Source organism: Ochotona curzoniae, unplaced genomic scaffold (assembly GCF_017591425.1).
Source record: "Ochotona curzoniae isolate NIBS_2020 unplaced genomic scaffold, NIBS_Ocur_1.0 contig_43, whole genome shotgun sequence".
Taxonomy (NCBI): domain Eukaryota; kingdom Metazoa; phylum Chordata; class Mammalia; order Lagomorpha; family Ochotonidae; genus Ochotona; species Ochotona curzoniae.
The window spans coordinates 23,772,816-23,794,608 of NW_024466218.1; the positions used below are offsets into that span (position 1 = coordinate 23,772,816).

The 21,793-nt window shown below is 39.2% G+C and overlaps 1 protein-coding gene across 1 annotated transcript in view; it reads left to right on the top strand.

The window, feature by feature from the left end:
• The window catches only part of DCC (DCC netrin 1 receptor), an 891,673-nt gene that overhangs the window by 862,714 nt on the left and 7,166 nt on the right, over positions 1-21,793 (top strand). Inside the window, exon 27 of the mRNA XM_040984736.1 lies at positions 3,020-3,232. Within this exon, the coding sequence (XP_040840670.1) occupies positions 3,020-3,232 (213 nt within the window). The remainder of the gene's footprint in view (positions 1-3,019; positions 3,233-21,793) is intronic.

Here is a 21,793-nt window from a genome sequence, read left to right on the forward strand (position 1 = left end):
AATAATACATCAGCTGACTCACTCCCCAAATTGCTGCAAAGGCCAGAGCTGGGCTGGTGTGATGTCAGGAGCCAAGAGATTCCTCTGGGTCTCCCACTTCGGTGGAAGGGCACAATGTCTTGGGCCATGTTTTTGCCGCTGGAACAGAAATGGAGCATCCAGCCCTTGGACCAGCATCCATACAGGATGCTGCATCTCAGCGCTGTGGCCAACACACCTAGTACACCAAGGCACTGGCTCCGATGGCTTTCAGTTTGACATCACTTTGTTAATGGAAAGGCTCGTCAACTTTATCCATGCTACATTTCTGTCCTATTTCTCCTCTAAAATGGAATTCAATAAACACATGGATCTTGAACTTGATAGAATCAGTAGCATAGCAGAGGTCATGGATTTTTTTCATGCAGTGAGGAAGTGAGGTTACACGAATGCTATCTGATAAGATTAAGGAGTGAATTAGGAGCCTGGAGGTGTTCATGTCTCTTAACTCTTTGCTTTAGAGTTACTGGTGTGCTATATTTCCATCTGATACTGTAGTTTTAGATAAGGAAACATTTCTCATTTCCATTTTTATAATGTTTTACCATATATTCTCTAACGATTATTTATGTGTGTTGACAATTATTATAAAGTGCTCTGAGATTTGACTCTGCTGTGTAATTGTATGCTATTTTTTACAATGAATTCTATTTTATCATTTGAAAATGAGTGCCTTGCCAATGCATATTTGGTTCTCACTCTGCACTGTGTCGCAGGGAGGGAGTTTGTGCTTGGTGGGCAGTCGGAGCTTTTTTTTGGTTTCAGGTATCTTAGACTAGATCGGTGGCATGAATTCGTCTGTACTATTTCCTGTAAGTGTCCCCAAAATGTGCCTGGACTGGACCTTCAGGCTTATTTGAAATGAGAGAATTTTTCTGGTGGAGCAATTGCTTTTTTTGCTTAAGGTTTTCATGATTTTAAAGATTTCATGAAAATAATCTTGCTTTCTTCCACTAAATCATAAGAACTATGAAATTATCTACTAAAGCCTTATGTCCTGCTGATTATATCCATTCTGAACTAAATAGTTGCTCATGGATTGGTGTAGCATCAAGGCCTAATGATAGCCATCCCATCCCAACCCGTGCATCAGTTACCTGCCTTTCTATGTGGACTGCTAAAGATGAATTCATCTGCATCAAGTTAGAATCTAGGCAGGCTACCGAAGGCAGGGGGCCAGAGGACTGAGAACACGGAACTGTTATTTTTAAGAGATAGAAGGGACAGTTTCGTTACAAAGCAACTGGGCATGGACAAAAGAATTTGTGACTTTTTCACAATATAGAGGTGTAAATTGTGAAGTATCTTACAAACTATCTTGAAGAATCTCTGAAGTTGGACATTGTCTTCTACCACTGTTTTTTAAAATATTTACCCAAAAACGTTTTCTTAAGAAAAGTCATCAGAAATATTCTGATTAACATGGATAACTGACCTGAACCTCTTTTTAAAAATTTGTTTGATTTCATTATGTAGTTCCATAGGCTCTGGAATTTTGCTTTCCTTTTCCCGACTGTCCTTTCCACCGCTGCTTTTCCTCATGTCATTACAATAGTTTAGTCCTTCTTAAACCCATCATTCTACTATTTAAGTGTATACTGACATGGGAGGTATAGACAATGGCAGAGTCCAGCATCCTATTGTCAAGGTATACTTAACGGTTTGTTTGGGAGTTCATCTTTGATTAACAATTTGAGATGCATACTGTGCTGTATCTTCACATCTGGATGTGATAGTCTCTATTATGTGTAGCAACTATGTATAGTTACTTGTACTATACATAAATGAAAAGCCATAAAACAAAATGAACACAGGAAGAAAATCAACATATGAAGGTAAATAACACGATACTGACTAACCAATGTGTTGCTGAAGAAATGAAAATCAAGACCTCTTGAAGCAAACAATGCTTATGAGTCAGTGAGGAGATTAATATGAAAAATAAATTTTGAATGGATGAAAACAAAAATATCAAACTTCAAGATGTAGCAAAAACAGTATTGGAAGGGCTATTGATCTTTTGCATGAAGGTTGCCCTGTATCAGAGAGAACGTATGCTGTCTGTCCATTTGGGATTGAGTTATTTCACTGCGCATCGTGGTCTCTAGTTAGGACCATTTGATGAGCCTCTTTTCAACTGTGCTTTGCTCTGGGCATGTTAACTGTGAATATGAATGAAAAATTAAATGAGTCACTGGGGCAGTCCCTGGTAGCAGAAACCACTTTGAAAATATTTCAGTCTAAGTCTGTTCTCCAGAGAAAAAGTACTTGCACACACAAAACTATCCAAATGTCCATAGGCTGTCACAGGTGCCTTTAAGAAACCTTTTCAACTGCCATAATCTACCTGAAAATTACAAGGTTTGCTAGCAAAGAGGAAAAATTGCAATTCTGCATTCAGGCACTTGTTCCAGCCGAGTCATCGCTCATAAAACTTTTAGCTGGATGTGTCTCTTTTTTTGATGGAAGATAATGATAGTGTTTATTACTTGTATCATTTTATTAGCAATGCTTCTGGGGACCCTGTAACTCTGATTTGTTTGGCAGTTGACACGGCATGTTTAAGTCACAGGAAAAACTGTCATATTGGCTGGTAGACCATCATGCAGCTGTAGCCAGGTTTGGGTACATTGAATTTCACTGACATTGGTACTTACGAGAGGAGAAATAATTCTTTTTTCTCGCTTCATCACTTATGATTACAGGGCCCAGAGAGTTTAGGCAATATAGTAAGGGGAATATATTTTAATGCTCTTCCTGGAAGATAGATCCCTGTCCTGCTGGTCTATTTGTACCGCTTAAAGGAGTGGTGTGAACACAATCTATCACTGTAAAGGTAGAAGAATGAGAATGTCCATAACATGCACAAGAGACTGGGTTCTGTCATTTGTTTGTGAACTGAAGCAGGCAACCTTTGGATGAGTTAAGGAAAATGAGTTTGGTCAGGAGTCATGAACGGCTTGTCTTGTCACCCCTGCAGCAATAAGTGAAGGACCAACCACTCAGCAACAACCCATGCTGCCCCCAGCTCAGACCGAACATGCCAGCAATGAGGAGGCACCGAGCAGAACCATCCCCACAGCCTGTGTTCGACCGACTCATCCACTCCGCAGCTTTGCTAACCCTTTGCTACCTCCACCAATGAGTGCAATAGAACCGAAAGTCCCTTACACACCACTTTTGTCTCAGCCAGGTAAAGTACCATTGGTGCTCATTTACGATGATCATTGGTGCCTGAGTTTATGTGCAGGAGAAGGCCCGCTTGCTTCCCTGTCTTGTGAATGGTGATAATGTACCCACTTGCTGTTACAGATGTGTATACTGCAACTCTGAACCATTTTCCTTAGAAACAACTAGTTGGTTGTAGGTGATTTTCCTTCCTGGAGCTAGCTCTTCATCCACACTCTGCAGTAAGTATTCCTACTATAGATGCTGGAAACATTCCTGATTCCCTGCTGATTCATTTTGTCATGTGGGTCCTACTCCAAGAGTAGAGGCACTAGTACAAAAATATTCAAGAGCACTTCTTGGCAACATGCATTATCATTCTTCATCCTTTTTTGTGCTTTTCAATAGATACCTTCTGGGGGTTTTATATATTTCAGAATTAAAGGACAGGGGGATCAAAAAAAGCATAAAGCGATTTCCTGTTAGAAGTAACCCAATATCAGCAGTGACGGGCGTATGCTTCCTGTCTAAGGAAGTGCTTGGTATCTAATGGGAATGAACTGGAGAACCACTCTTGTTTTTATTAGAGTTTCAGGAAAGAGAGACAAAGACAAGAAAGGAGAAGCAGCAAAAGGACAAAATATCCAGCAAGATAAAATGAATTGTAGATCAAGAAATAAAAGTAATCTATCAAATTACTTTAAGTATCAGGGTAGTTCTAAAATATAATAGTTTTTAGTAACTAGAGGTGCCCTCCTCAATACATGTGGACAGCTCAACTTAGTCGATGTAATTGTATAAAAACACGTGAGTAATTTTCCGTTACTCAAAGACCCAGAGCAAGTTTTGCCACTGTATTGGTGCATAACCCTGATGATGACCGTTATAGCAAGAAACCTCCAAGTACCTATGTAGCATAAATACTAGCTTCCTATTAATGCCAATCTATCGTGCTCATGGCATCACAATATTTATGTTTGCCCCCTCCTTCCCTTGATACGACCAGTACTTTTCTTCAGCCACCTGCCCATGGGAGTTAGGTTTCTACTGCTTTGAATGCATACTTCACGATGCCTTCACTCCACAGGAGACAGCCCACACTAGGGCTTAAGGAACGTCACCACTGTCTAAGCCGCTCCTTCCATCTCTCACATTTGTACTCCATACATGTATTATGAGGACGATGCTACTTTATGTGGCCCAGAGGCAAGGGGCCATTCTCAGTTATGACAGGAAAAATATTTGTTTGAAAACAGTTTCAACATGCCAAATCATTTCCCAAATGACAGCTGGATTTTGGCCAGACTGAAACCTCTAGCCAGTGACTCTTTCAAGGATCCCTATACAGGTAGAAGTTAGGTCATTGCCACCGCCTACCCAGGTGCTCATCAGAAGGAATCAGGAAGAAGGACTAGAGCCTGGACTTGAACTCCATCTCTCTAACCTGGGCTTTCCAAACACCTTCTTCGCCACTGTGCCAAATGCCTGCTGCAAGAAAGGGAGAATATAAAATTAGAACACTCTCCTTCAGGGCCATTCTCATAAGAGGAGTCTGCTGCCAGTTGAGAAGTTCTCCCAGGCGTTCGGGTAGCATGACTGGTAAGTCACAGCTATTAACAATCATGAGCCTTAAGCAAACTCACCTCCAGGACAGGTGAGCCTCTGCAGACCCGAGCACTGCACTTGATCCTGAGTGGTTGGCAGTCTGCATCCCATACCATGGATGAGGAAACTCAAAGAATTAGAGGAAACTTTGCATGTCTACAGAGCTGGTAACTAATGCATTTTCCTGCCTTTTTGTTGCACCTAAAACAGCATGAGTTTCCCAATTTTAGGAGCTCACTGGTGTGTATTAGTTTAATTTATTTATGACAAGAACCAAAACAAATTTTAAAACTATTAAAATATAGTAAAGCCGATGAAGAAAAGCACAAAACATCTGAAATGTATCTGACCGAAGAACGAGAACTGCCTCGCATTATAATTAAAATGCTTCCCTGTTCTGTGCTAAGCATGATTTTGGAATGTACAAACATCTTAGGGGTACATTATTGATAACGGAGGCTATTTGAAATTTGCAAATTTGGCCAGAGTAGTGAGGTTTGGGATGTAAGGTGTGTATGCTTCAGCTCTAGAATCACCAGATGATCAATAACCCCAAACAATGGATAATTGGCACAACAGGCCGGCCACATCCCGCCTTGAGTGTCTTGCTTCAATACACACCTGTGGTGCGGACTGCAGTCTTCGGCTAAAGTGTATCTGTGGGGGCAGCAAGTGTGAGCTCAAGTAATTTGGTCCCTTATGCCCACCTGGATTGAGCTCCTGGCTCCCGGGGCTTATGTCTAGACCAACACCAGTAGGTGCAAACATTTAGGGCATGAACCAGCAGATGGAAGCATTTTTGTAGGTGTCTCCTTTCAGATAAATAAATGGTTTACAAAAAGAAATTTTAAAGAATATTTGAAAATAGAAGAGAAGTGACATTTTTCTAGGTATATTTTTTTCCTCATTGCTGTTACACAAAGGCTACCTTAAAATGATGTAATGGAGCATTCAGCATTGGCTTCTGTCCTTAAAAGAAGGGAAGCAGAGTGTACAGTTCTGCCTCTGTACTTGTTATGTCAAAGAAGAAATCTCCTGTGTCTCCTTTTATTTCCATTGTACACTTATGAGGTTTCTTTTCTTTTTGCTATTGTTTCCCTTTTTATTTCAACTGTTCCTCACAGGCCGTGTGTTCTTTCATATTTTTTTCATGTCTGATTTGATTTTATACTTTTCATTCCCTCCCCCACTCATCATGAGACAAATTCCACCTCTCCCTGTAGTTACTAAGTGCCTTTCCTTTTCATGTTTCTCCTTCATTGTCTCCCTGTGATTCTTGTTCATTTCCTAATGCCTTACCTCCTGATTTTCAAATAAGCTCTCCCCACATCGCTCCTGACACATGGTAAATAGTATGCTTTTAAAAGGGCTGATGTTTACTTATTCTAATAGAAAGAGAAAATTAGCAGACTGACAAATGTATTAGCTGTGACATTAACTACATGCTTCTTACCCTAAAAGATGAAATACTTCGAATTCAAATTTGTTGAAAGCTCTAAGAAAATCATTACTTTAGTCAAACTGATTGATGAAATAAAGCCATTCTCCTGTCGGCTTAAAAAAAAAATACCTGAAGTCATTTTAATCTGGGTTTCACAGTAAAGAACTGGGTAATTAGTAATGAATTTATCTTTACTTCCTGCAAGTAATTACTTTAAAATATGGTAATACGAAACGCTGCACTAATTCTTAAAGAACAGGCTGAGGAGCCTCTTCTGCCTTGAAAGCTTACAGGTCAAGACCAGTGGAGAAACACTCTGTTCAGGGGTGGTGTCCAGGCTTTGAGCCTTGGTTTGCCACCCACTAAGGCCTGAGGAACTACACCTGCAGTATCTGCACATGAGATGGAGGGGGACATTGTGTGCAGTAACAAACTCGGTGGGATTGCAGTATTCTTACGATAAGTGGTAATTAGAAAAGCATTCTATCGTCCTAAGGACTAAAATTCTGCCTACCTGCAAACAAATTCTTTTTTTTTTTGTTTTTGTCTTTCTACCTGGTGACTCGGAATTAGCTTACTCAGTAGTGTGGTATTTATGGTACTTCTCACAGTGTCATCAACCTCTGATGATAGCGGTTACGTTTGTAATGCTTCATCGTGGCTGTAACAACTCTGTGGTCACGGCAGTGCAGTCCTTGCACTTTGCAGATCACAGCCTTGGTCATGTAATTGATTTGGCTTAGTCCCCTTTCAGTTTAAATAGAAAAGGTTTGATACAGTGTTGGGCTTATTGCATTATGGAGCTGACATAAATTTTACAAAGGGCTAAGGTATGGTGGGATTTTTATTGGCTTTTTAACAATCTCACACACACACAAAACTCGTGCAAATTTAGCTGTGAAATGATCAGTTGCACTTTAAATGAATCTGGATTAGAAGATCATTTTTCTCCCAAAACTGTAATTCTACAGGGAAAGAAAATGTGACCTCTTAATTAGTGACTTACACAGTGTAACACACTTTTATAACATTAGCTCTCTAGAGCTCTTGCATCTTTGTAAAGCTGTGTGAGTGCTTTACTGTCCTCCATATATAGGTGGCATTTCTGCATGTACATATTTATAAATGCCCGAACCCAGAGCATTCGCATATTTTCCATCTTCAAGGGATCAATATGTCAGTTGACATGACAACATCCAAAGTCACTTCATTGTACTGTGAAATTGAGTTTGATTTTCACCCTGCAAATTGTGGCATGTGCTTCCATTTGTCTAAAGATTGAGAACAAGGGAGAGGGTGGGCAGAGTTGACAGTGGACAAAAAAGGCATTTGATTTATATTTTATGGCTGATTGGGAAATCATATATTCCTGCTGTAACCTGATCTTTCTGACAGGTCTTATTTCAGTAAATACACTATCACACAAAACTGCCAATAAATTACTATCATGCGTTAGTTCAGTTTCTTTCCCTGTGCTAGTGGAGGCCACCTTTCAAAATGTGCATCGAGCATACCACACAACTGTATTCCCTTTTGCTAAAATCGGTCGTGGGAGATCAGGCAATCTTCGGCAAGTGACACAACAGGGTCAGTTGCAAGACCAATCAGATCAAAACAATCATTGGTACAGCTAAGTAGGAGATGTGCTAATTTGTTGTTATTGGCACCAATCTGTCCAATCAATTGTAGGGTTGCAAATCGTGCTACATCTTATTACAGAAATTTTATCCATGGACAAGTCTTTTTTTTTTTTTTGTAAATATCTCCTTGAAATTTTCCTATTCTCACTCCGGACTTTTTTTTTTTCTTAGAGACGAAGAGAAAAGAGCAGGGTAGAGTGCACTAGCTTGCATCAAGGGCTCGCTGCTCCAGTGCTCACAATGGCTAGAGCTAGGCTGAGGCTGAGGTCACGAGCTAGGAACTCAGTTCACTTCCCTGCGTGGGGAGCAGAATCCTAACTGAGCGCTCATCCATGCCTCCAACGCTGTGCATTGGTGGAAAGCTGCACTCAGGAGCCTGACCCAGGAAACAAAACGAGCTACTCTGATACCGTACTGCAGTGTTTAACCATCTGTCCATCAGATTTTTAATTCATGAAAATTTTGTCTGATTTAATCTGATCATTCTAAATTATCCCTTGGTAAAATGTAATTAAAGAAACTCTGCCTTCATTATTACTACCAATTGTGACTCTGGAATTTACCTGCTATGTATTAGAGGAAATTAGTATTTCCTCCATTATGTAAGTAGAAAAGAATTTTTTTAGTTGCCTGGGGAAAAGGAAAGTGATTTCTGGAAATGTTATGAGGCTTCATTTTCAGAAAACTAAGGCCTCCAAAATATTGGCAACTTGCTCAGAGTCAACAATTCTGGCTGATTGCTGCATACAACACCAGCATTTCCTGTGAGTGCTGGTTCTTTTCCACTTTGATTCAGCTCTCTGCTAAGGCACCTGGGAAAAGAGTGGAAATGGGCCCACGTGCTCCATCTCCTGTCATTCATATAGGAGTCCTGGATGAAATTCCTACCTCCTGGCTTCATCCAGCCTAGGTCCTTGCCGTTGCAGCCATCTCGGGAATTGGCCAGTATATGGAGTATTTCTCTCTCTCAGTAGTTGTGACAATGATGAATAAATATTTAAAACACCAAGTACAGCCATGAGCCAATCTGAAAGAAATCAAAGAAGCATAATTCTGGAGAGAAGCAAAGGTTATTATGTGTTTTGTTAAAATGATGCTAGCTATTATTCTCAGGTAGAGAACTCTTAGAGAATTCTGAAATAGTAGACATCTCCCCCAAACTCACCTGTCTGAGCTCCAGTTGTCCCTCTCGAGTGAGAGAGGGAAACGGGGAGCTGACATCTGCTGCTTTTAGAATCATCGATGGTCTGGGATTAGAAGCCAAGATGAAAAATACAGATGAGCAAAAGGAAGTAGTAGGCAAATACAAAGGTAAAGCCATATAGGAATTTCACTCTCACTGTGATTCAGAGAATGTGTCACACATCAGCAAGAGTGAACACTGAATTGCTAGGATCTTTCAGTAGGCAAACTGCTGTTGAGGGAAGGAGTGAACAACCACAGTTCAGTCCAGTTTTGCCCCATTAAAAGATATAGAGAAACCATTGCATCAAGAATGGTTAGAACATATTTAAAATTGAACATTACCAACTTAATATAATTTTATGCAGCTATAAAACAAAGTAGAAAAAAAACCCTTTACAGATCATTGTGACCTAATAGATGACCTAATTTCAAACATGCTAGTTATGAAACAGGTTCTAACTTAGGGGTGGGTGGCTTGATGTTACAGGAAATGGTGAGAAATTGGTTGGTTTTGAAATAATCAATACTCCTTCCAAATTTCTACAAACTTGATAGGTCACACGCTTAAGTACTGCTACATAAATCATGCAGTTATATATTAATTATCTTGGAAATCATGAATTTATGTGAAATTGATCATGTTAATTCTACATTATGCCAGTTAGTTTCTAAAGGGTAGTCCTAAAAATGATAGAATGATCATTATTAAACAGGGTGACTACCTTGTAACTTACCCAGGATTCTTTCTCCTGAGTCCTGGCACCTTCATCGAAAGCCTCACATCCAATAGACACATAAATAATTGTTGAGTTATCAACATAGAATAATGATGAGAGGCAGAATTTCAATCCAACTCTTCAATTTCATGTCTAATGATTTTTAATGAACCAAAGGAACTAAACACTAAAAGGATCAGATATTGATGATAAAGCAAATGAAGTGATTTCCTAATTCATGAACACTTGAACACAAAATGCTCAGTGACCTGATATCATATGTTAAAGCCAAATTAAATTGCACAGGAAAGGCAATCTGAAGTCATGGCCTCTGCAAATTCTATTCAATGATTTGCCTTCATGAAAAGAAATATATGGGGAAATTAACATTCACAGAGTTCGCAAAGAAAAAGTACTGAAGTAAAGTGTCCTCAGGACCACTGTCTCCATAATTCCATTAGTGAAAGCGATTTCGACTCCTCAGAATATTACTTTTCTCATTTGTGAAACAAGTTTTCTCTCTCCTATAAAGATTAATAGAGAATAGAATACAAAACATAGGAAATAAAGCAATTATAACCTGAACAGAAAGAAAGGATATTCTTCTAGTATTTTCTTTTTGCTTAATGCCTTAGGATAAGAGAGGAGTGTGAGTTTTAATAAAGATTCTGAACCTCTTTCTAAGTGTTCCTTGTAGGAATCAACAGCGTTCTTTATCAATCATCAATTAGTGCCAAATTCCAGTTACTTTCTTTGGTAAGAAAGAAATATTGACACAAACAGATTTTCACATACATCTCATGGTTAATAACTACTGAAAATGTGTTAGTAAAAATGTGACACATCGAAAGCATGAAAAAAGTCCTTTTGGCATTAAAACAGTTTAACCCCCATTAGCAAACTAATGACCAGTATTTCTGAAAATAGGACCAATGTTAGCTAGTTAGCTCAAAGATGGTGTAGGAAACATTGAGAGCTCCTCGTCAATGTTTCTAACTTTTTTCTGGTTAGGACTGAGCTAAAACTCCTGTAACTTAGCACTGTGTGTGTTTCCCGGCATCGACTTTGCTCCTGGGCATAAAGGATGATGGATGTTCTTTCCAGAATTTATTTAACCACAAAGTCAAATTTAAGAAGGAAGCTGGCCTTTTTGTTTCCTTCCTTTGTTTCTTTTATTCCTTTTTTTTTTCCATGAAAGTGATTCTAACAAGTTAGCCTGTTAGGTCAAAAACTAAAGTAATCCAGACTGGTTTTAAAACCCAGAGCATTTCATGACTAATGAGTGTATTTATATACAGGCTTTACAGGAATACTGGAAGTCGCAATGACTACTGGCTTCGTCACTCTTAAACATTTTCCATTCTTTTACCCAGCAAGTATCTTTCCACATTTGTGACCTCTTAAGTTGTGATTTTTCTAATGGGTGTTATATTTTTTGGGTCAACCAAATGCGTTAAGCTATCTTTTTTAAAGCCAACATTTGCAAATGTAATTTTTGCTTTCACTTAGTCTTGCACCTAAAATTATTAATTATTTGTTTGTTTCTTTCCCAGTATTCTCTGGGGCAGTACAGGAACAAACTGTTTTTGCATACAGAGTCTTAGAAAATGCCTAAGATCCGCAGGACCAGTGGGAAATGGTGAAGTCCCTGGAGAGAGAGAAGAGGACTGCATTTTCTCTAGGTGCTTTCTGCAACAAGCGCAAGGTGCAACTCACAGAAAACTTCCTGGGGGAAACAATACAACAGCTCCTTTGGAACCTGTCTCCCCTGCTAACCTGTACTACTTTACACCATAATAAATTAGTTTCTTTGCACAACTACATGTTGAAAAAATTAAATAGAATCTGGAAAGAGTTTGTTTCATGATTTTCAAAGAAATCTACATAAGTAAATATGAGTAAGACTATTTAAAACAAGTAAACAATACCCAGTTAGAATGCTGATAAAAGGCCAGGAGTTGGGTGAGGCTGTTCCATCACTGCTTGGATGCCCACATTACAGTACCTGGTTCAAGTCCCAGATCCTCAAGTTCCACTCCAGTTTGCTACTATTTGAAACTCTGAGAAGTGGCAGAGCATGGCTCATGACCTTGAGTTCCTGGCAGCATGGTAGACTTGCATGGAGTTCAGCTCCTGAGTCTGTGAATTGATGAGTTCCAGCAGAGGGGAGTTTTCTCTTTTTTCTCTCTCAATCTCTGCCTGGAAAATACAACAAAAATAAGCTAATTAAAATTAAAAATGAAAGATGATGGTTAGGATGCCCTCATCCCACACCACAGTGCCTGGGTGTAACTGACAATGCTCTGGATTCTTCATGGTTGTGCCCACACTGGGAGGTCTCCATGACAGCTCAAATGGCTGAGTTCCTGCCACCACAGGGAGACCTGAGCACAAGTAGGGATTCTAGCTTTGATCTGCTCAACTGCAGGAGTTGTGGACATTTGAGGAGTGAACCAGCAATGTGAGTTCTCTCTTTGTGTCTACCTGTTTCTCTACTTCTGAAATTAATTAACTTTTAAGAAGTTAATGCTGAGTCCATTAATAATTTGACATTTAACAATCAAATGATAAATTATTTCATAATTTGATTTCACTATGTCCAATACAAATTGGGTCAAGTGACATTTTCAACACTATAGAAGCAGGGAGATCTTCTGGAAGGGGGTGGTGGGCAAGTCATGATTTGATGCTGGTGAAGTGAGATCTGATTAATGCATGCTGCGATTTTGTGGAAAGAGTATACAGCAGGAAAGACCAAACAGTAAAATAGGACCTTGCACTGAAGATGAAATGGTGTGAATGGCTCAGAGCAGCTGCTCAGAGCTTGAGCTCAAAATGTTACTTGAGTCTAGAGAGAAGGTTTGATGGCCTCTTCCATTCTTTCACAATTGTAATTAGATCAGACACACATGAAGCTGTCTCCCACCCAAACCTCTGTGACCACCATGTTATATTAGGGAGTCCTGCCCATTCAGGAATTATGTGCAACAGGTGTACAGGTTTGGCAGCAGTGGGCCTGGCTTCTTCAATCTTATTGAAAACTACATCTCATGACCTGTGCCTTCAAATGGAATATTCTCATGTTAAAAGCTTAAGAAGTTGCCTAGATCCAAGCTCTAAGATATTTCCTGCGTAAGTCCTCTACAAAGAGAATAGCATGGCAAAGGGGAAAAAGAAGTTATAAACAGGAATAAGCAATGAGTTGGGGAAGAGCATGACTGGAACCTCTGTCTTTTCATCTATGAACAAAAGTTATTGTATTGCTCGTTTCCAAATGAAATCTTAGATAGGCACTTTAAACACTCCAGAGACATGGCTATGTAAAGCAGGTTTTTTCAAGCTTTATGTGCCTAAGAATCAGCTGGGGATCTTAAAATACATGTTTTGATTCAGCAGATCTGGCATAAAGCCCGAGATGACTCTCGGTGGCACTGGGTGTCCTCTGCTCATTAACTTACAGAGTAACTTGTATTTGTTTTTTCCGATGGGTGTTCTTAGGGTTCACAGAAGGATCTGGAGAGCTGGTAACTCACTTCCAATTAGCACACCTGTACATTTGTTTGTGTATGTGCATACACACGATCATGCTCTGTGCTAGGAAGTGAGCTCGTAGCTTCCATGAGAATCTCGAAATTATTGTGTACAACAGGTTATGAACCACTTAACTTGCCATCAGCTGTTTCAATTAGGCTCAGCTGTATAATACGGGCATTGATGTCTCTTTTTATTTTCGTTTTGGTCTTTCGAAACCAGTTCCAGAAATCTTATATAACCTGCAATCTAAGGCCAAAAGCTAAGCACAGTTCTGCAACATTTGATCGTCCATGTTTCAGTAATCTACTGTGGTCTTGTGTACCTTTCTCAGTATCTAATGAAGGAAATAGTAATGTTCATATTTATACATTCGTTAAAAACTGTCAGTTTCTTATTCTGTGGCCTAAATGAAGACTGTCACCCTCTAAGTGAAGTTTCTCCCACTGACGAAAGCCTATGGAGAGCTTTGATGTGGTAGTTGCCGTTCTGGGGTGACCTCGACCGACCTGACTACCTCTTATCTTCCTGGTGTGGTAGAATACTTCCCACAGACCAGTCCCACACATATACTCTGAAATAGAGTTCAGAGGCACATTTCTAATTCAGCCACTGTAACATCAAAGTGTATAACATGTGATATATAAAATGCTTTTTGCATTTTTACAGTGGTAACAAGTAAGTTGATCTGTAAACAGACCTTATATAAATCATGAAGAATGGAAGATAATGAATTAAGTGTTTGAACAGCCAAGAAGTATTACTGTGTAATTCCTGAAAGTTATCATAAATCATCTGTTAGCCACAAAATAAGTTTAAGGAGTAAACACATGTTTTAGAATGCTCGGTAATGGCAGAGAGGAAATCAAAGAAAAGAGGCTTTGGAGAAATGAAACTTTCCCCAATGAATAAACACTAGAAGGCTTCCCTTCTCTTGTGTGTGCATGTGAGCATGCAGAGTCTTGCATCTGCTAGTTCACTTCCCTAATATCCACAACAGCCAATGCTAGAACGAACGAAAGCCAGGAGCCCAGAATTCAATCCAACTCCACCATGCAGCCGGCAGGAACTCAAGTCCTCTCATAATCTGCTTCCTCCCAGGTTGCACATTAACAAAAAGTCACAAATCCCAAATACACATTCGGATACGGGGTGTGGGCATCCAAAGTAATATCCTAAAACCCTGCACCAAACTGTGTCCCTTCTTTCCTTTTTTTTTTTTTTTTTTTAGTATCATGATCCAAACCAGTTTTCAATCTTCTTTAATATGAGAACAAGTAATGTGTGTTCAGTACCACTGGATAATGGAGGGGAAAATGAGCTTATTCTGACCATGTCAATGAGATTGCAATCTTTATGATGAGTAATCACCATTTTTAACCACTTAACCTGACATTTAGTACCTTATTTAATTTTCACATAATCACCAAGAGAAAATGTATTATTTCTCCCAGTTTACTTTTATGGAAGTTCTGCATGAAAAGATGAAATAATACATCTAATGTCACATTATATTTAAAGAATTTACTCCTAGATATTTTGTAAGCAAAGCCCACTTTCTGAACCAACTGCTTTAGAATTTGAGTATTCTCAAGAAATGTCAGTAATTATATGCACAGTGGCCTCTATTCCGGCAATTCCTCTGTGAAACATATACATTGCAAACATTTTTAGATCATTCTAAGGCTGTCTGTGGAATTTATACCCCTAACACAATTCTCCAGCCTCTGCATTGGCAGAAGGAAACAAACAAACAATAAAGGCTTTATTTAGTTTTGCTATCTCTAGATTATTTAAATTCTCACTGGGTTTTATTTTTTCCTTTTTGTATTTCTTTGCGTAAAATATGTATTGATTGTATTTTTTCATGCCTGCATTGCTCTCACACATCTAATTTGACAAAGTTTTATTTCTCACTGGAAGACTAAAATAAAAGTCTCTGTTTATATCAAAAAACCCAAAGATAATATGAACTTAGTTATAAACCCAATACAAGTTATTCCATGGCCTATTTTTCAGAACTGGCATCCAATCATCTTATAGATATGAAATATTCAGAAACCCCATGCAGCAGAACATGTTGAATATTGAAGAGTTTATGAAACATTACACAGAGATACTTTACTCATAAAGAATTTCTAAGATGTGTATTTGAAAAGATGTTTTGAATCCAGCCCGACAAAGATTAGTCAGAATTTTCATTGAACATTTAGTTCCACTGCAAGGGGAAGAAAAATGATAGTTTACTAGTACTGAATACTGGTGTTAGTATTACTATTTAGAGAATTTAGGAATTAATATTTCTGATAGTGTAAAAAGTAAATTATGATTAAAAATTAATATCATTTGTCAATTCTGTTAGCCGTAAAGGCTGTGAGGAATGCCATTTGCATTTGCCCAGATGTTTGAATCCCATATTTCCATTAATCAGGGTGTATCATTTTGTATGGAATACATGCCAAGTACTCAGAAATTACATCACACCTATGAGGTCACAATGACTAAAGGCAAGGGCGAGATATTAGCCTTGGTATACATGAACCCAATATTCATTCTTTTTCCCAAGAATGTGGGGTACAGTAAGAGATGAGGACATAGAGGTTGTCAGTGTTCAGGTACCGTGCTCTTGCTGGGGAGGAGGGTCCTAAGGCAACTCTGAGATAATAAACTGGAAAAAGGTTATGAAGTGATGAGTGAGAACAGAGCAGTGACTAGACAGAATCTCTGTTGGGCGTTAATGGCAAAGCATAGAATGGAAGAGACCTCTGTGCAAGTTGTCTTGTAAAAGAAGTAGATGGTTGAATAATTGTGTATGACAAGTGAGGGAGAAGGGAAAGTCTACCATGAGTCTATTATTTTAATACCAGGTTTTTAGGAAGACGGTTATAAACAAACAATGAAGGTGAAGAAGTTACTCTGAATGAATAGGTGGGAAGTATGAAGAGTTAATGGTGAACTGTGAGTGTATTCCGTAAGGCGTTCTCATTTGTCCATGAGCTTGATGAAGTTCACTGATGATGCTCCAGTGTTTTAGAAACTTCATCAGCTACTGTGAGCTCACATCGGATATGCCTAATGAATTCAGGAATTGAATATCAATTTGCAGAACGATGAGGGTACAGGTAAGACATCAATAGCGTCTATCTTTAAAACCAGAACTACAATGACTAGCATTAATGCTAGAGAAATTATATTATTTCATGGTGAAAATGAATAATAGAGGAAAAAAAGTAAGTTGCAAAGAACAGCAGCATCAGATTTGAGAGTTACAGCATGAGGCCAAAAAATCCTTCCAACCTACTTGGGGATGAAGGTGACAGAAAACAGAGTTGAAAAGAATTATTTATATTATTTTTCCTGTCATTAATCTTTCAAAACGTAAACCCAGGAGGAGAGAGCTGGCAACTACTAGCACTTTGTCACTGATTATGTTTTATGTTTTGGTTTTTCCTCTCTCTCGTACGGGATGGTATAAGGTTGTCAGATGACCCCTGGAATATCTCATAGGAATTTATGTGAAAAGAAGTTTAGAAGGAAAAGTGAGAGCAGGAGGAGGAGAGAAGAGGTCCAGAAATAGGAAACATAGAAATTAGTTTTCAAAATAACCCTGGGTGTACAGTCACCTGCTTGGAATGTTCTTGTATTTTTTTTCAATACATCATTACTTTTTACTTCTGCAATGCTGTGATTTTTGTATTTACATTGGCTTACCACTTTGAAAATAAGTCCAGCGGGAAGCAAGATAGAAAAGAGAGCAGGAATCTATTGACTTACTCCAGTTCTTGCTTCCTCTCTCCAACTGTATCTGCACCGTCTGCCTCCCTCCCTCACTACTGCCCTCAACACTGTCTTATCCAGCCTTCTGTTTTTTCCAACATTGTGCATTTGTGTATTTTTATTTTTATCTATGAAATTATGTGAATAGAGGTTGTAGATGTGAGCTCCCTTTTAATAGCTTCACTTGCCATTCTTCTCCCTGCACTCACTTGGGATCCCTGAAAGAGGCTTCAGGATCCTGACTTCATATGGGCTCAGTTGTGGCCATTGTGGCCATTTGGTGACTGGACAAGCAGATGGAAGCTCTGTCTCTCTGCCTCTCCTTCTCTTTTTTTTTTAAAGATTTATTTTTATTATTTTTTTCATTGGACAGGCGGATATACAGAGAGGAGAGACAGAGAGGAAGATCTTCCATCCGATGATTCACTCCCCAAGTGAGCGCAACGGGCCGATACTATGCCGATCCCAAGCCAGGAGCCTCTTCCGGGTCTCCCACGCGGGTGCAGGTTCCCAAAGCTTTTGGGCCGTCCTCGACTGCTTTCCCAGGCCACAGGCAGGGAGCTGGAAGGGAAGCGGGGCTGCCGGGATTAGAACCGGCGCCCATATGGGATCCCGGGCGTGCAAGGCGAGGACCTTTAACCACTTGCGCCACCGCGCCGGGCCCCTCTCCTTCTCTTTTAAATCTGCCTTTTCCAACATAAATAAATAAATAAAAAAGACAAGTTTATTTTGGTGCAAAAAAAAAAAAAAATGAAATCCCTGCATATTAGGAGTCTTCAAGTACTTAAAGAAAAATGCATACCAAGAAAACAATAGGCACATAATTAATTTTTATATCAAAATGAAGACAACTCATTTGAGAAGAAGTATTATTTGGAAGGGAGACAGAGAGAGGGGAGAAACTGGTTTTTCACCTTTTGGTTCACTCCTCACATGGCATAAACTTGGGATAAACTTAAGCCAGGGACTCCACCCAGATCTTTCTGGTAAAGGGATCCAAGTACACGGACCATTATCTGTTGCTTTCCCCAGCTGCATTAGCAAGGAGTCTTAACTGCAAGTCGAACAGCTGGGACTTGAACCTGCGATGGGAATGAGTACTAAACAATTTTTCATCCATTTTCCTTATTTCCTTCAGAACCCCAAATGTTCCTTGCATGTGATGAGTGTAAATTACTACCACATTTCCAAATTACCTGAGATAACTTTAGCACTGAATGGTAACTTAATAGTAAAGATATTTAAAAACCACTGTCACAGCTGACATGGAAACAAGAGCTCGTTTCACTTTATCACTGATGGTGAAAGTAGGAAATAGGAAAACGTAGACAAGAATGTAAGCATTAATATTAAAAATCAAAGCTGTGTCACATGTTGCCTGTTGGTATGAACCACTTGCACATTTGCTCCATTCCTCATGTACTCTAGTCTAATATTTCCCACCCAAAAATCATTTTACCTGAAAAACTCCTTAAGGGAGGTGTTAGCAGGGGCCTGCACCTAGCCATCATACATAATGCAGCTAATGAGCAAATGAAATATTTGATAGCTGCACCGTGGAAATAAAGCTTAAGGTATTAAATTCCTGCTGAGGTTCCTCATTTACAACTAATGTATGCTCTGGCCCCTCTCAGGAAGGCAGCATCATTTGTGTATCCCCCCTCTTCGTGTATCCTGCTGAGGAGATAGCATTAAACCAAAGTCATGCACACTTAATTAGCCATATATCCATGTTAAATGCACATCACACCTCCAGAATTCCACCAGCTGGTCACCTTTAACAGTCCTGGAGCCTGCAATCCCAGGCAGGGGTAATTCTCCAGCGGTTTTAGAGAAGCGTTTATTCACTTACATTTTTAATTAACTATGGATCATTTACACTCATAGAAATTTAATCCTGCTTATTTTAGTTAAATTGTCCTCTGTAGGTTGGAAATAAAATGAATAAAATACCTGAATATGATTTTTTGAGAAAAAAAAACATGAGAGAACATGATTTCTAGAAAACACTGGCTTAAAACTCAATTACCATCATTTATGAATTATACATTGACTTGCTCGACTTCTGCTGGCATTCATTTTTTTCAGGAGATTAATTCATTCTTCCTAACTCTTAAAGATAAGTCCAAATGTTAAGTTAAATACAGAAAGTCACATTTTCCATGCTTTTGTAATTGTTATAGCTAATGGCTTAATGATTAAATTGTTCGCCTTTATGCACAGGCAGAAGCAGAGATCAAAAGAAATTCATCTATTAGGCCAAGGTCACCAAACTCAGTAAAGGGGTGTCTTCGAAGTCCTAGCTAGGACCCTCCCTCAGTACTCCTAAGCATCCCCTATTTAGACGTCATTACATAGAATTCAGATGACATGCCAAGCAGAAACCCTAACACAGGATAACACCTGGTGAATTTCAGGATTGGGGACTTCTGTCTTCAAAGAGACTGGAGATTTCTGTCTACCAAGAAAGAGATGTTTCCAGTTCCTCACTGACCAGTGTTAGTCCGGAACCACTCACTGTCCTTGCTCGGATCTCCTTATTGCACTTTCCCACTGACTTATTACGACATACTTCACACCTGAGATAGGTCGCCGGTTGGCACTGTGGGAGAGCAGCTTCCGGCACCACCTGCAGCAGATGGAAGCATCTCTCATGCCCTCTCCCCCATGTTCTCTCTCCCTTTTTCCTCCCTTTCAGTAACCATCTTTCAAACAGATAAATCTCCCATTTTAAAAAAGGAGTTCCCCAATGAACTCATGTTTAATTACATGAAATTAGAAGGCAGGAGACATGCAAAGGATTTTTTTCCCTTTCATTTGGCTTTGATGCAGTGCTCTAAAAAAAGCACATAGGAGTTTCACTGAAAGTGTTGACATTCTTAGACCAATTGCTAATCTAAATGGTATTGTTAAAAGCAAAGAAATAAATATGAAATGTTCCCCTTAGGCTAAAACCTACATTGTTTCGATGGGAAAAGTTTACAAAAGTTCTACCAAAAATTGGCATTACAAAGCAGGGGTTAGGGAGCCTGAAGTGGTGATGTTGGCATTTTTGTCCCCTAATTGCTACAGATTCTACTTTTTTGGGTACAGAGCAGTATTGTTACACTATTCTTGTGTGTCAGAATGCAACATGGCACAGCGATGAACCATCATGCCTTAAAGTAGCTCATGGCGACAGAGAAGGAACATGCCAAGAGTGCATGAGGACAGGAATGCAGGAACAAAGAACTTCCAAAAGGCTTTGTGAGCAGGGTAGGAAAGGTCAGAGAATGTCCAAGGAAGTACTGCTAAGTTCAGTAGGAAGGCACAAATGATGTCCCAGCAGTGGCACTCTGTCAGCAGATTGCAGACTGGAGCAAACTGCCAGGCCTCACTAATGAATCCAAATGTTGTGCCACCTGGACAGAGGCCATGACATCATAGTGGTTATTTGGGGTATAAAGAATGGTGTCTGTTCGATTTGGATGGATTGAAAATGTAGCCTTTGGGAAAGCAGCTGGTAATCTCAGGCATGAGAATCAAAAGCTTTTCTTATAACCATGTAGAAGACTAAGCGTACAGACGGCAAAATGAAGAAAGGGACAGTTACACTTGGACAGAAATAAATCCTTGAGTTAAAATACACACTCTCACCCACACAGCTTAGTGAGCCTGTTGGGACCCAGACTTAGAAGCCCTGAGGCTCAATGTAGAAAACCTTGAGTCTGCAAATACAGATGGTACAAGAACAGAGTTCGTGCCCATGCAAGAACAAGGCTTCTCTTTTAAATGGGAGGTCTTCTTACAAATCTCCATTTTAACAAGAGCTTTTTTCCTTTACTAAAGGACAATTTTGAGACTAGCTTGTGTTTAATTGGCTATTAATAAATCTCTCCTGAGACACGTCTTTCATAAGCTTCTCTTAACTCCTCTTTCAGGAAAATGAAGAAAACCTTTAAGACCATCTAGTACTCAAGTCCAATTCTGTTAATAATGAACTCTGGGTGACTATTCAAATGTTCTGCCTCCACTGGAATTGCATGGAAATTAATTCTACCTTGATCTTTACATCTTCAGGGACCTGAATGTTTTCTTCAATACAATAAAGCAAAGCATCAATAGAGGAGTTTCAAGAGCCCTTGAGGTGCCAGTATTCCAAACATCTGTGATTCCGGAAACATTACTTGAGACAAGATTGTGATTTGAGGTTTAAATACTGTGTTATCTTTGAGCCGAGACTATATCTTTGTTTTATTTTATAAAGATCACAGAATCTTATACATTTTCCAACAACTGGTAGATTCTGAACGTACAGCTATTGCTGGGACATAAGACAAAATCAGCTCTTATAATCATCCTTGTAATGTGTTTAACTTCCACGTAACTTCCATTTTAGACAAAGCTAGTGTTCTTATAATAGAATGAAAATGGCAATTCTGAGTGTAATACACTCTGGATCTGCTCAAGTGTTTGGGATCCTGAGGCAGGGAGACTCAAAAGAATGTATTTCGACATCAATAATTATAGCACATGCCTAAGGATTCAGCTACACCAAATGAACAATTGCTCAAAAACAGGTACTAAAACAAATGTTAGGTAAAGCTATAAAATATCTAAAACAACCTCTATTCCTGAATGTCTACTACAGCAAGGATCTGCACAAACTCTTCACCTTACATCTGTCAGCTAGGTTTAAGTGGCAAACTTTT